This window comes from Staurois parvus, unplaced genomic scaffold, assembly GCF_062004578.1.
Source record: "Staurois parvus isolate SC_StPar_1 unplaced genomic scaffold, SC_StPar_1.0 ptg000149l, whole genome shotgun sequence".
Classification (NCBI taxonomy): Eukaryota; Metazoa; Chordata; class Amphibia; order Anura; family Ranidae; genus Staurois; species Staurois parvus.
The window spans coordinates 92,302-108,028 of record NW_028317945.1 but is presented as its reverse complement, the minus strand read 5'-3'; the positions used below and the strand labels follow the sequence as shown (position 1 = coordinate 108,028).

The 15,727-nt window shown below is 48.2% G+C and overlaps 1 protein-coding gene across 1 annotated transcript in view; it reads right to left on the bottom strand.

Moving 5' to 3' along the window:
* The window catches only part of TNRC6B (trinucleotide repeat containing adaptor 6B), a gene marked incomplete at its 5' end in the record, with an annotated part of 282,305 nt that overhangs the window by 199,198 nt on the left and 67,380 nt on the right, over window positions 1–15,727 (bottom strand). Inside the window, one exon of the mRNA XM_089674295.1 lies at window positions 144–302. Coding sequence (XP_089530421.1) covers window positions 144–302 — 159 coding nt within the window. The remainder of the gene's footprint in view (window positions 1–143; window positions 303–15,727) is intronic.

Below are 15,727 nucleotides of genomic sequence, written 5' to 3'. Positions count from 1 at the left end.
TTGTCACAATTAACACTTCTACATCACATCCAAATATAAAATTTTTGAATGGTAAAACCTTTGAGAGGGGAATTTTAAAAATAATTACATAAAATGATAATTTTTTTTCTTTGTAAAAAAAGCTGCATATTTGAATGACTTACCAGTTTTCATGGCACTTGGAGCTACAGGGGGTGTATTTCCCCAGCCTGGGGTTGGAGGTCCAGTTTCTTCTGCTTCCCCCCATCCAGAAGCAGGTTCAGATGGCTCACCCCAAGCTGCAGTGCCATTGTCAGCTGGGGGACCCTTATTTTTTCCCCAAACTAAATTATTAAACAAAAAAAAAAAAAGTTATGAAAGTTAAAAGTAAGCATATACATGAACACTTTCTAGCTGTAAAAGGGAATACATGTTTCAGATATACGAATGTGAAAATATCTCTCCTTAAAGTGACCATGCCAGGGTATCAAAAAATCCTAATAGGTGCCCTGCAAGCTTACAGCTTTTATACTCACTTTTCTGGTGGCATGTATTTCCTTTCACCATACCATTCCAGTGTTGCAGCCTCTGTAGGTCTACAGAGGAAGTTGGCTACGTTCCTATGGACCTTAACATCTTGATAATAGCAGCAACTATGGTCCCAGGAACATCTTTGGACATTGTTTTTCAGTCTGTATTATGCTAACCTTGCTTTACCAGCCTAAACTATGCTGGTCTTTCTTCTTCAGACAACTGTTTTTCTTTCTCATTTATGTTTACTGTTCTGTACACAATGACACAATGTCTCTGAGTACTTTTCTCTATTCAAATAGGCTGAGTGACTGATTAGGTGATCAAAGACACCTGTGATGCTAAGTGAAAACAGTCCGATTGGAATATCACTAAATTCCAATACTGTGTTTTCACTTTAAGGCTACGTTCACACTAGCCTTGTGTGTAGGCGGCAGAGAGGCGTTTGGGAAGCGTTTTTACCGCTTCCCAAACGCCTCTGCCAATTCTGCACATTACAGCACATGGTGCTGTTCTAACGGGAGCGTTTGCGTTGCGTCGTGTTGCGTCGCAGCAAAACAGACGCCTCTGGACGAGTCAGGAGGCTTTGAAGCCTCCTATTCTCGTCTATGGTGCCGCTCCGCAAACGCCCGGCCGGCGTTTGCGGTGCGGTTGCGACGCGGTTGCGGGGCGTTTGCGGAGCGGTAACACCACTCAAACTGCATTATAGGCGTTTGTGGGGCGTTATTAACGCTCGGCAAACGCCTAGCAACGGCCGCTAAACCACGCATGCGGCGTTTGCGGAGCGTTAATAACGCTCCGCAAACGCCGGACCAACGCTTGCCAAACGCTATAGGGGCGTTTGGCAAGCGTTGGCAAAACAGCCTAGTGTGAACGAGCCCTTAAGGATATTATTGATAATGCCATGCTGTTTTCATTTGTTTTATTATATACAATAATATGTAAGCCAAATATGTAAGCCATAAAGCAAAAGCTATGTGTCTGCTCCCTGGACTATGCAATACTGAATGATAAATGGCATTTACTTGAGTCAGTTCCAGCTATTTTCATGGCAAACTTGGATTCTTTGTGAAAACACAAAGGGGTACCAACACTTCCAATATGTATCCAAGTACATAAGACTTCAAACTTATCAACTGGAAGGATCAAACATACGGATTCCAAAAGAATATGGTGCACAGATAACTCATCAAGTTTTTTTTTAATCAGTAGCTAAGAGGATACAAACTGATATTTAAATTTTAGTTAGAAACGAACAGGCTGAACTGTCCTTTGGCTTAAGCCCTGTTCACACCAGTGCAATTTGTCATGTGATTTGGTAGTTCAAAATCACGACAGGTCGAACTCTATTTGTGCCTATGTAACCGTTGAAATCAATGTGAATCCACCTTGCACAGATTTTGAAAAAGGTTCCCGCGTTATTTTTGGTGATTTCATGTGCGACATGCATTGACATCTGTGCATGAAGCTGCTGAATCCACTGAAGCAGCACGATTTTAAAGCCGCAATTGGTGTGAACCAGGGCTATATGTTTTATGTATTCCAAAAGCTTCACAAGTATACTCAGCTTTGTGGACCAGTGGCCCACTGCAGCCACTATGAAGCCATATAAGGAAAATCTCAATATCCCCCATTTCATACTGGTGAGAGACCCTCTCATGTAATAGCTGTAGCAGATAGGTAGAGCTAAGAAACTTGGTTCAAAAACGTAATTTCAAATATCTAAGATACTGGTGGGCTTTTCATTCACAAGCAACTACACAAAGGCTAAAGTGAACACATGTCAAATCACACAAGGTTGTCAACAGCTTATAAAGTTTAGCTAGATAGCCACTATCTATGTGGTGCCAGTGACTCATTCTCTTAAGCCCCATATACACGGGGTAATTATTGAGTAGTATCAGCTGGTTCAACAGAAACCAGCCAACATTTGGCCCTTGTGTAAGGCTGCTGGTCCGACAGAAGCTGAACATTTGTACGGCTTCTGTCTAAGGGGCATAACTAAAAAAGGTTCGCCGCTTGGCTTCCGATCTCAGCCCGCTGGGTTAAACGAAAAATAAACTGATGGTGCGTGCGGAGCATAACTATGTTAGGAAGCTGTCAGATTCCTTGGAATTTATCAGCCCTAAGACTATTGCTGCATTTCGGTCAGGTGAGTCTGGACCACACAAACATAGGCATGCAGGATATGAGCTACATATTTAAATATAAGAATGTTCCACCCTTTCGGATAACAGTTCATTTCAACAGCTCGTAAGCATCACATAACACAATGCAAGCAAATATAAAGTGCTGGCGAACAACACAAGCACAAACAAACAAAAAAAAAACAAAAAGGGAGGGAGAGGGGAGGGGGAAGGAGAAGAGATGGGGAGGGAGGGATGGAGGGAGGGAGAAGGAAGAGGGGAGGGAGGGAGGGAGGGAGAGAGAAGGAAGAGGGGAGGGAGGGAGGGAGGGAGGGAGAGAGAAGGAAGAGGGGAGGGAGAAGGAAGAGTGGAGGGAGAAGGAAGAGGGGAGGGAGAAGGAAGAGGGGAGGGAGAAGGAAGAGGGGAGGGAGGGAGGGAGAAGGAAGAGGGGAGGGAGGGAGGGAGAAGGAAGAGGGGAGGGAGAAGGAAGAGGGGAGGGAGAAGGAAGAGGGGAGGGAGGGAGGGAGGGAGAGAGAAGGAAGAGGGGAGGGAGGGAGGGAGGGAGAGAGAAGGAAGAGGGGAGGGAGGGAGGGAGAAGGAAGAGGGGAGGGAGGGAGGGAGAAGGAAGAGGGGAGGGAGGGAGGGAGAAGGAAGAGGGGAGGGAGGGAGGGAGAAGGAAGAGGGGAGGGAGGGAGGGAGAAGGAAGAGGGGAGGGAGGGAGAAGGAAGAGGGGAGGGAGGGAGAAGGAAGAGGGGAGGGAGGGAGGGAGGGAGGGAGGGAGGGAGGGAGGGAGGGAGAAGGAAGAGGGGAGGGAGGGAGGAGGAAGAGGGGAGGGAGGGAGGAGGGAGAGGGAGAGGAGAGGGAGGGAAGGAGGAAGAAGGAAGAGGGGAGGGAAGGAGGAAGAAGGAAGAGGGGAGGGAGGGAGGGAGAAGGAAGAGGGGAGGGAGGGAGGGAGAAGGAAGAGGGGAGGGAGGGAGGGAGAAGGAAGAGGGGAGGGAGGGAGGGAGAAGGAAGAGGGGAGGGAGGGAGGGAGGGAGAAGGAAGAGGGGAGGGAGGGAGGGAGGGAGAAGGAAGAGGGGAGGGAGGGAGGGAGGGAGAAGGAAGAGGGGAGGGAGGGAGAAGGAAGAGGGGAGGGAGGGAGGGAGAAGGAAGAGGGGAGGGAGGGAGGGAGAAGGAAGAGGGGAGGGAGGGAGGGAGGGAGAAGGAAGAGGGGAGGGAGGGAGGGAGAAGGAAGAGGGGAGGGAGGGAGGGAGAAGGAAGAGGGGAGGGAGGGAGGGAGAAGGAAGAGGGGAGGGAGGGAGGGAGAAGGAAGAGGGAAGGGAGGGAGGGAGAAGGAAGAGGGGAGGGAGGGAGGGAGAAGGAAGAGGGGAGGGAGGGAGGGAGGGAGGGAGGGAGGGAGGGAGGGAGAAGGAAGAGGGGAGGGAGGGAGGAGGAAGAGGGGAGGGAGAGGGAGAGGAGAGGGAGGGAAGGAGGAAGAAGGAAGAGGGGAGGGAAGGAGGAAGAAGGAAGAGGGGAGGGAGGGAGGGAGAAGGAAGAGGGGAGGGAGGGAGGGAGAAGGAAGAGGGGAGGGAGGGAGGGAGAAGGAAGAGGGGAGGGAGGGAGGGAGAAGGAAGAGGGGAGGGAGGGAGGGAGAAGGAAGAGGGGAGGGAGGGAGGGAGGGAGAAGGAAGAGGGGAGGGAGGGAGGGAGGGAGAAGGAAGAGGGGAGGGAGGGAGGGAGGGAGAAGGAAGAGGGGAGGGAGGGAGAAGGAAGAGGGGAGGGAGGGAGGGAGAAGGAAGAGGGGAGGGAGGGAGGGAGAAGGAAGAGGGGAGGGAGGGAGGGAGGGAGAAGGAAGAGGGGAGGGAGGGAGGGAGGGAGAAGGAAGAGGGGAGGGAGGGAGGGAGAAGGAAGAGGGGAGGGAGGGAGGGAGAAGGAAGAGGGGAGGGAGGGAGGGAGAAGGAAGAGGGGAGGGAGGGAGGGAGAAGGAAGAGGGGAGGGAGGGAGGGAGAAGGAAGAGGGGAGGGAGGGAGGGAGAAGGAAGAGGGGAGGGAGGGAGGGAGAAGGAAGAGGGGAGGGAGGGAGGGAGAAGGAAGAGGGGAGGGAGGGAGAAGGAAGAGGGGAGGGAGGGAGGGAGGGAGGGAGGAGGAAGAGGGGAGGGAGGGAGGGAGGGAGGGAGGGAGGAGGAAGAGGGGAGGGAGGGAGGGAGGGAGAAGGAAGAGGGGAGGGAGGGGAGGGAGAAGGAAGAGGGGAGGGAGGGGAGGGAGAAGGAAGAGGGAAGAGGGGAGGGAGAAGGAAGAGGGTAGGGAGGGAGAAGGAAGAGGGTAGGGAGGGAGAAGGAAGAGGGGAGGGAGAAGGAAGAGGGGAGGAAGAAGGAAGAGGGGAGGGAGAAGGAAGAGGGGAGGGAGAAGGAAGAGGGGAGGGAGAAGGAAGAGGGGAGGGAGAAGGAAGAGGGGAGGGAGAAGGAAGAGGGGAGGGAGAAGGAAGAGGGGAGGGAGGGAGGGGAGGGAGAAGGAAGAGGGGAGGGAGGGAGGGGAGGGAGAAGGAAGAGGGGAGGGAGGGAGGGGAGGGAGGGAGAAGGAAGGGAGGGAGGGGAGGGAGGGAGAAAGAAGAGGGGAGGGGAGGGAGAAAGAAGAGGGGAGGGAGGAAGGGAGAAAGAAGAGGGGAGGGAGGAAGGGAGGGAGGGAGAAGGAAGAGGGGAGGGAGGGAGGGAGAAGGAAGAGGGGAGGGAGGGAGGGAGAAGGAAGAGGGGAGGGAGGGAGGGAGAAGGAAGAGGGGAGGGAGGGAGGGAGAAGGAAGAGGGGAGGGAGGGAGGGAGAAGGAAGAGGGGAGGGAGGGAGGGAGAAGGAAGAGGGGAGGGAGGGAGGGAGAAGGAAGAGGGGAGGGAGGGAGGAAGAGGGGAGGGAGGAAGAGGGGAGGGAGGGAGAAGGAAGAGGGGAGGGAGAAGGAAGAGGGGAGGGAGAAGGAAGAGGGGAGGGAGAAGGAGGAGGGGAGGGAGGGAGGGAGGAGGAAGAGGGGAGGGAGGGGAGGGAGAAGGAAGAGGGGAGGGAGGGAGAAGGAAGAGGGGAGGGAGAAGGAAGAGGGGAGGGAGGGAGGGGAGGGAGAAGGAAGAGGGGAGGGAGGGGAGGGGAGGGAGAAGGAAGAGGGGAGGGAGGGGAGGGGAGGGAGGGAGGGAGAAAGAAGAGGGGAGGGAGGGAGGGGAGGGAGAAAGAAGAGGGGAGGGAGGGAGGGGAGGGAGAAAGAAGAGGGGAGGGAGGGAGGGGAGGGAGGGAGGGAGAAGGAAGAGGGGAGGGAGGGAGGGAGAAGGAAGAGGGGAGGGAGGGAGGGAGGGAGGGAGGGAGAAGGAAGAGGGGAGGGAGGGAGGGAGGGAGAAGGAAGAGGGGAGGGAGGGAGGGAGGGAGAAGGAAGAGGGGAGGGAGGGAGGGAGGGAGAAGGAAGAGGGGAGGGAGGGAGGGAGGGAGAAGGAAGAGGGGAGGGAGGGAGGGAGGGAGGGAGGGAGAAGGAAGAGGGGAGGGAGGGAGGGAGGGAGAAGGAAGAGGGGAGGGAGGGAGGGAGGGAGAAGGAAGAGGGGAGGGAGGGAGGGAGGGAGAAGGAAGAGGGGAGGGAGGGAGGGAGGGAGAAGGAAGAGGGGAGGGAGGGAGGGAGGGAGAAGGAAGAGGGGAGGGAGGGAGGGAGGGAGAAGGAAGAGGGGAGGGAGGGAGGGAGGGAGGGAGAAGGAAGAGGGGAGGGAGGGAGGGAGGGAGAAGGAAGAGGGGAGGGAGGGAGGAAGGGAGAAGGAAGAGGGGAGGGAGGGAGGAAGGGAGAAGGAAGAGGGGAGGGAGGGAGGAAGGGAGAAGGAAGAGGGGAGGGAGGGAGGAAGAGGGGAGGGAGGGAGGAAGAGGGGAGGGAGGGAGGGAGGAAGAGGGGAGGGAGGGAGGAAGAGGGGAGGGAGGGAGGGAGGAAGAGGGGAGGGAGGGAGGAAGAGGGGAGGGAGAAGGAAGAGGGGAGGGAGGGGAGGGAGAAGGAAGAGGGGAGGGAGGGGAGGGAGAAGGAAGAGGGGAGGGAGGGGAGGGAGAAGGAAGAGGGGAGGGAGGGGAGGGAGAAGGAAGAGGGGAGGGAGGGGAGGGAGGGGAGGGAGAAGGAAGAGGGGAGGGAGGGGAGGGAGGGGAGGGAGAAGGAAGAGGGGAGGGAGGGGAGGGAGAAGGAAGAGGGGAGGGAGGGGAGGGAGAAGGAAGAGGGGAGGGAGAAGGAAGAGGGGCGGGAGAAGGAAGAGGGGCGGGAGAAGGAAGAGGGGCGGGAGAAGGAAGAGGGGCGGGAGGGGAGGGAGAAGGAAGAGGGGAGGGAGGGAGAAGGAAGAGGGGAGGGAGGGGAGGGAGAAGGGAGAAGGAAGAGGGGAGGGAGGGGAGGGAGGGAGAAGGAAGAGGAAGGGAGGGGAGGGAGGGAGAAGGAAGAGGGGAGGGAGGGAGAAGGAAGAGGGGAGGGAGGGAGAAGGAGGGGGTGATTTTGCAGAGACTGTACGAAAAAACGAAGGGGTCAAACTATCTGTATCCAAATTCACCACATCATATAACTATTGTAGAAAACCTACAATCCTTCATGGAAAATTAGCTTTCAAAAAAAATGTTCTAATGAAATGAATAAATGCTCAAATGCTTGACGCGCCAGAACATGTCTAAATACATTTGGAAAACATGGCTTTAGGCATGTTTTTAACTCTGCTTTTCCCCCCCGTTTACAAAAAACAAAGCATGAATGAAAATGAAGCAGCTCCTCGATGCAAGTAGTAGGATCTGTGTACTTGTCATAAAATCCCTTCCACGGAGTCTAGTTTAGGAGGGATACAGGAGTTCAAATACTATTGGGTTATACTACTGTCTACAGGAGAACTGGACACTGACAATCTATTGGTCAGCTAATGATAACTCCTCCTATACCCAGCATACAACAGTTTGTAGTATTACCATGAGTATGATCATTAACACATAAACATGGCACCTATATCCTTCAATGGATCCCACAAAAGGATTTTATTTCTTTCTCGTTCGTTGAGGGACACAGGAATTCAGAAACTAAGGATGTTGGAAAGCATTCCAACTGAGAGGTGCGCAACACAAGATCAAATGCTAAAAGGCCGATGAGATGTTCCCAAGGTCCAAATCTGAAATCGGATGAGGCGGAGCTCCCTACTAGATAAGGCAACCTGCCAAAATGACACTTGGTGCTTGTGACCCAGATAGATGGGTCACCACCAGAAGAAATTGACTTCACATAGAAGGAACACTGAACTTGAGCCTGCAAGTGTGACCAAGCAAAATCCACCAGAAAAGGGGAAAAAAAATTCTTGTGTAGAGAAGAGAACCCACAACTTCAAGTGGCAAACAAGAACTGAGATTAATTATTATTATTTCTCCTCCTCCTATGCTCATCTCCAGGCCTCCCCCCATCCTCTGTAAATCTCTACCCCAATTTATTAGAATATCGCCTACTCTGCTCACTTTTATGCAATCTCTGAAAATCTGTCTCCTCAGGGAAGCCTATCCTGCCCTCAGCTAATGATGGATCTTCTACTCCATCGACCAGTCCATCCCCCACAGTTACTACCTTTTGTACCACTAGCCCCTCCCTCTTAGCGTGTAAGCTCCAAGGAGCAGGGTCCTCCTAACCCTGAACTGTATTGTTGCTGTATTGTCTCCCGTTATATTGTAATGCGCTAAGCAAACTGTTGGCACTATACAAATACTGTATAATAACAACAATAATAAGATGAGAAAGACCAGTTAGTTTACATAAAAGGCCCAAAGCCTTCATATACTCCTGATCCCCTGGGATCAAGGGACCAAAAACACTGTCTAAAGAGATTGTGTGGCCAGACAATCTCACTGAGACTTACCAGGCAAAATCCTGTATTGTTTAAAAAAGGACAGCCTGCAAAGAGTGTGACGTGACTCCTGAATACACCTGAGAACTTAGTCCGACCCCACAAAGTCAAAGTGATTGAAGGAATCGGGTACATGAAAAACATCTCCACAAGGGTAGGCAGGAAATGGAAGTTAGACCCCAGGCCTAGATTGGTGAGATAGGAACAAGCAGATAGAAGCGAAGATGAAATTAATACACACCCTGTGGCACTCTAAAGTGCTGGGGCACTAAAAAACCGCCCAAAAGAACCACTGTGGTTATTCTTGACCTTTCTGCATCACACGCTGTTTGTATTGGTATGGAGATCTGTCAATTTTCTTTCGTTCAACCTGCTGGTTTAGACTGCTCAGGAAATAGACCAATAACAATGCAGAAGGGGGTTAAAAAAAAAAAATGGGAGAGAAAAATTACCCTGAGAAGAGGGTCATCCAATGCCCAGGGATCCCACAAGGGAGGAAGCAGGTGTGGACTCTATCGGAAGATGAAGGGCCTGAAGGCTGTGGACCTTCGAAGCAGGAACTAATCTGGTAAATTTCCCCAAGAGGTGACAGATTATTATGCTGAAATCTTAAAGCAGTATTAAATCCCAAACCAAAAACGTAATAAATTGTAGTTTACCAATCATCTGATGTGGTGGTTGCATTGTTTTATTTAGGCTCCCCCCCACCTCTGTTTTCACCTGGTGATCTAACCAGCAATACACCTCCTGTATTAATAAGCCTCCACTCTGAAAGAATAAGCACAAGGGGCACAGCAGACAGCAGCATTGTCAGTCTGGGGGAGGGGAATGTTGGATGTACTACCCGATTTAAATACAATAACAAATTGAAGCTTACCCCACTTCCTGACCAGGCCATTTTTTGCATTACTTTAACTGACAATTGCGTGGTCATGCAATGTCAAAATGAAATTTACATCCTTTTTCCCCCCACAAATAGAGCTTTCTTTTGGTGGTATTTGATTGCCTGTGTGATTTTTATTTTTTGCACTATAAAAAAACAAATCACTGAAAATGTTGAGAAAAAAAATATTTTTAACTTTTTACTATTAAACATGTGCAGTAAAAAATTTTAAGAAATCAAATTTAATCATACATTTAGACCAAAATGTATTCTGCTACAAAAATAATCCCACTCTGTGTAAATTAATTGGTTTACATGAAAGTTATAGCGTGTACAAATTATATATATATACACATACACACACACACATACAGTGAAGGAAATAAGTATTTGACCCCCTGCTGATTTTGAATGTTTGCCCACTCACAAAGATATAGTCAGTCTAAAAATCGATTGGTAAGTGTATTGTAACACAGAGACAGAATAGCAACAACAAATTCAATAGAAATGCATGTCTAACAAATTAAGCACTAATTTGCATGTTCATGAGGGAAATAAGTATTTGATCCTCTACACAAAACATGACTTAGTACTTGGTGGCAAATCCCTTGTTGGCAATCACAGAGGTCAGATGTTTCCTGTAGTTGGCCACCAGGTTTGCCCACTCCTCTTGGCAGATCATCTAAAAATCATTAAGGTTTGGAGCTGATGTTTGGCAACTCGAACTTTCAGCCCCCTCCACAGATTTTCAATCAGATTAAGGTCTGGAGACTGGCTAGGCCACTCCAGGACCTTAATGTGCTTCTTCTTGAGCCACTCCTTTGTTGCCTTGGCCGTGGGGATCAAATACTTATTTCCCTCATGAGCATGTAAATCAGTGCAGAATTTGTTAGACATGCATTTCTTTTTAATTTTTTGTTGCTATTCTGTCTCTCAGTGTTACAATACACTTACCATTCGATTTTTAGACTGATCGTTTCTTTGCGAGTTGGCAAACATTCAAAACCAGCAGGGGACCAAATACTTATTTCCTTCACTGTGTGTATGTATGTATGTATGTGTGTATATATATATATATATATATATATATACACACACACACATACATACACACATATATATACACATATACATATATAGATACACACACACACACATATATATATATACACACACATATATACTATATACCCTGTTCCAAACTATTATGCAAATTCTATTTAAGTGTCACAAAGATAAAATATTTTGTTTTTCAGTTTAACTCATGGATGGCATTGTGTCTCAGGTCTCTTTTGATCACTGAAAACAATCTCGGACACCTGTGATAATTAGATTAGCAGGTGAGCCCAATTTAAGGAAAAACTACTAAAGGAGGGTGTTCCACATTATTAAGCAGAGCACCATTTTCAAGCAATATGGGGAAGAAAAAGGATCTCTCTGCTGCCGATAAGAGTGAAATAGTTCAATGCCTTGGACAAGGTATGAAAACATTAGATATTTCACGAAAACTTAAGCGTGATCATCGCACTATTAAGAGATTTGTGGCAGATTCAGAGCAAAGACGAGTTGTTCGTGCAGATAAAGGCACATTGAGGAAGATTTCTGCCAGATACATGCATCGGATCAAGAGAGCAGCTGCTAAAATACCATTACATAGCAGCAAACAGATATTTGAAGCTGCTGGTGCCTCTGGAGTCCCACAGACATCAAGGTGTAGAGTCCTCCAGAGTCTTGCAACTGTGCATAAACCTTCTATTCGGCCACCACTAACCAATGCTCACAAGCAGAAACAGCTGCACTGGGCAGAAAAATACATGAAGACTAATTTTCAAACAGTCCTGTTCACTGATGAGTGCCGTGCAACCCTGGATGGTCCAGATGGATGGAGTAGTGGATGGTTGGTGGACGGCCACCCTGTTCCAACAAGGCTGCAACGTCAGCAAGGAGGTGGTGGAGTCATGTTTTGGGCCGGAATCATGGGAACAGAGCTGGTCGGTCACGTTATGGTCCCCGAAGGTGTAAAGATGACCTCTGCAAAGTATGTGGAGTTTATGACTGACCACTTTCTTCCCTGGTACAGAAGGAAAAACTATGCTTTCCGTAATAAAATCCTCTTCATGCACGACAATGCACCATCTCATGCTGCAAAGAATACCTCTGCATCAATGGCTGCTATGGGGATAAAAGGAGAAAGTCACTGTGTGGCCTCCATCCTCCCCTGACCTCAATCCTATTGAGAACCTTTGGAGCATCCTCAAGCAAAAGATCTATGAGGGTGGGAGGCAGTTTACATCCAAACAGCAGCTCTGGGAGGCAATTCTGACATTTGGCAAACAAATTCAAGCAGAAACTGTCCAAAAACTCACAAGTTCAATGGATGCAAGACTTGTGAAGCTGCTATCAAATAAGGGGTCCTATGTTAAAATGTAACGTGACCTGTTAAAATGTTTAAAAAGTTAAAATGTTGTTAAAAGTTTGATTGAAATAGCTTTTGATTTCAGTAAATATGCTGCAAACACAACAAATGACAATTTTCAGTTCTTTACAACCTACAAAGTGTTTTGAAAAGTACTGTGCGTAATAATTTGGAACAGTGCATTGTAAGTTTTTTATGTTTAAAAAAAATACTGTTATCATTAGGAGGTTTGTTCAATAAAATTTGAATTGTACTCTTAATAGTTGATAACATGAGAATTATGCTGACTGTTATTTACATCAATTATTTAGGTAAATGAGAAAAATATAATTTGCATAATATTTTGGAACAGGGTATATATATATATATATATATATATATATATATATATATATATATATATATATATATACATACACACACACACACACTGAGATTATTTATTTTTATTTTTTTTAGTAGTAATGGCAGCGAGCAACGACTTATAGCGGGACTGCGGCGGGCATTCTGACACTGGGGGGAACTGACCTGGTGTCATTGACATCCCCAATGACACCAATACAGTGATCAGTGCTAATAAAAAGCACTGACACTGTACTACTAGCACAGGGCAGGAAAGGGTTAACATGTAGGGCGATCAAAAGGTTAACGGTGTGCTGTTTGTAACTGTGTGGTTGTGTTTGTGCCTCACTGTAAGCACATTGTTTTGCATGGCTGTGCATGCAAAGCAGTGTGCAGGAGCTGACAGGAGAGAGAACTGTTTTGTTTACAAACAGTTCTTCCTCCCCCTCGACCGTTGGAGATGCTGGGCAATCACTGGGTGCTGGCAAGTAATTACCCATGCCGCCGTGTAGCAGTGCTTCTGCTATAGGGCCAACAGGAAGTGGTTAAAGTAGAACTATAGGCAAAATTTTTTTCATTTTGGATAGAGCAAGGAAGGGTTATACCCTTTGTCATATTCTTTTTGCCCGCCATCTGTGTCCCATTATGGAAACTTCACTTCCAGTCACATAGCCAGACAGGAAGTGAGAGGAAATCCCTGCAAATTAAGGGAATTCCTTGGGGACCCCTAGGTCACCAAAACTAGTGAACCCATTGGAAGATTTCCCTTCTGTTACTTTCCTGGGAACAACCCAAAATTTGGGATTTTTTCTTTTACTTTCAATGATAAAAAAACAGGACAAATAGAGACGGTGAATCTTGGGGGCACAGACAGCCATAAAAACTGACAAGTGTTCTAATTCATCTCCACTCTATCCAAAAAAAATGTCTTAAAGTTACACTTTAAGGATCCTAGATCTTGCAGGTTTTAGCCCATTTAAGAAGATGTTGGCAAAAAGGATCCATCCAGGACCACTTTCACAGGAGGTGGTAATTCCAGGAAAATGCACAGAGCCAATGCTCCAAAAAGTAGCAGGTGTGCATTGGTAGCAGAGTATCCAGATTCTTAACCAGATGAGCAGTCATAGCTGCTTCCAGTTTACTTAGCATGGCATGGGGGCCCTCTGCAGAGGGGAAACAATGAGGTGTAGCATTTACCATCAAGGGTGTTGCGTGTCCCAAAGGCAGGGAATTTCTCTAAAGGAAGAAGTGGTGGCCTGGTATAGATAAAACAACTCTCCAGAGACTTCGTTGACACATGGACAGGAGCAAGGGGATCAGAGAAGGTACATTACCGTATTTTTCGCTCCATAAGACATACTCTCCCCCCCCCCCCCCAAAAAAAAATGGGGGAAAATGTCTGTGTGTCTTATGGAGCGAATATTGAGCAGCCGGACCGGTATTCCCACTGCCGCCGTGTCAGAATAACGGGCCAGCCGCTCGGCTCTTCTCTGCAGCAGAACCTTACCTGTTCCTCAGTACACCAGTGTCCTCACGGTCTTCTCTCCTGGCGCGGGCATCTTTAGTGTGGGCAGCCGGCTGTGACAGCTTGCGGCTTCACAGCCAGGTGCCCACTGCGCATGCGTGAGAAGAGCTGTGCTTTTTGAATGGTCGGACAGTCTTCTGGGACCGGTCACGTGTCCCAGCAGACAGGGAGGGAGAAAGTGGAAGCGGGTACCTGTCAAATTCGGGTACCCGCTCCCCCCCATCTCCCAAAAGGTCAGCAGTCTCTGGTCATCCACCCCTGTACTGTGTCCGCAATCTCTGGTCACCTCCTGTACTGTGTCCGCAGTCTCTGGTCACCTCCTGTACTGTGTCCGCAGTCTCTGGTCACCTCCTGTACTGTGTCCGCAGTCTTTGGTCACCTCCTGTACTATGTCCGTAGTCTTTGGTCACCTCCTGTACTATGTCCGTAGTCTTTGGTCATCTCCTGTACTGTATCCGTAGTCTCTGGTCATCTCCTGTACTGTGTCTGCAGTCCATTTTTGTTTGAGGCTTGGGGAATGTTAGAGTTAGACTCTGCAAAGAAGACCCTTAAACCTGTATGGATACTCTGTGCCCAGTATCTGCTAGTAATTCGGCGAATTTTTCCACAAAATCTTGAGTGACTGCAGTGAAGGCCTCCAACAAAAGGGATGGGGAATTCTCCTCACCAGATGTAGCCAAGGGAGACTCAGATGATGCAGACTCTGTAAATACAGGGTCACTAGATCCCAAATTGCCAACGTCTTTAAGAGACTATGGGTTGTGGTTATCCGTAGCAGCAGGATTGCCGTTTTGAGGTTTGCTAGAATTGATTCCGGACGTACCACAGTCTTCAAGGGTTAAATGCTCATCATGTCTAGGGGGAAGATTATTAGGCTCCAGCATTTTTCTCCACTGCCCAGTGCTCCTGTCAGTGGGAAGGACCTCGGCATCATTATGTACAATACAGGAACATCAACCCTGTATGATACTCTGAAGAGGCTGCAGTATAACCAGGGACAGTCTCAGCTTACAGAACAGGCTACTGGGCACCAGTTTCAGCACTGGAGGGAGCCTGCTGGAACCAAAAGCAAGGTAAATATTTACTCCTTACCCTCTATCCCTAGACTAAATGAGCAATTAACAGTTGCAATGCAACGGAGGGGCACTGAAAGGGAAGTTTTTTTTTTTTTTTTTTTTTTTTAAATCTTTTTGGTGTCAGACTTTAGGCCCTGTTCACATCTGGCCTTTGTAATAGTTGTAAAAAACACTATGCATGTTTGGGTGCCATTCATTTTTAACCTTTGGCCACCCGGCCAATGGCCGTTTGGCGGCCGGCAAAATCCCTCAGCGTTCCAGGTGGACACCAAAGGGCGTCCTCCTGGGCATGCACAGTTTGTGCACCTGCAGAGCCGCGCAGCGGAGCGATCTGTCACCGGCCGTGTACCTCGGACACGCCCGATGACAGATCTGAGTACCGGCTCCGTTGCCAGTACCATGTGACCTGCTGTGACCAATCACAGCAGGTCACAGGACAGTTATATACAATGGATGGCTCATTCATGCCATCCATTGTATACTATTGGGTTTAGCTGTGAATGGTCACAGCAATCACATGCACAAGCTGGGCCAGTCACAGCCCAGCTGTGTCATGTGATTAGCCATGGCCAAATCACAGCTAAGCACAGAAAAAAACAAACAAAAAAAAAACCCTGAATGAATCGATGTCATTCAGGTAAATGCTTGCTTACAGCAAAGTAATTCTTTGCTATAAGCAAATTGTGAAAAAAAAAAAAAAAAAAAACTATGGTAACATTGTACTACTTTGGTCATAGTGAAATGTGAAAAAAAAATCTTAAAAAAAAGAAAAGGAAATGTAATAAAAAATGTAAAATAATTATATATTTTTTTTTTCATACTGTCACCAGTCAGTGTCCCTGATCACTGCCATGTCAGTTATATGATGACGCTGTATTGCACTGGTGACAGTATGTAAAAAAATAGTGAAAATAATTTAAATTTTCTGAAAAATTATGACAAATATTGGAAGCAAACCCTGCAATAAGAAACGCTGCAAACTGTGCAACCAAATCAATCCATCAAAAAGTGTCAGACACTCAAAAGGGATCTTCAATA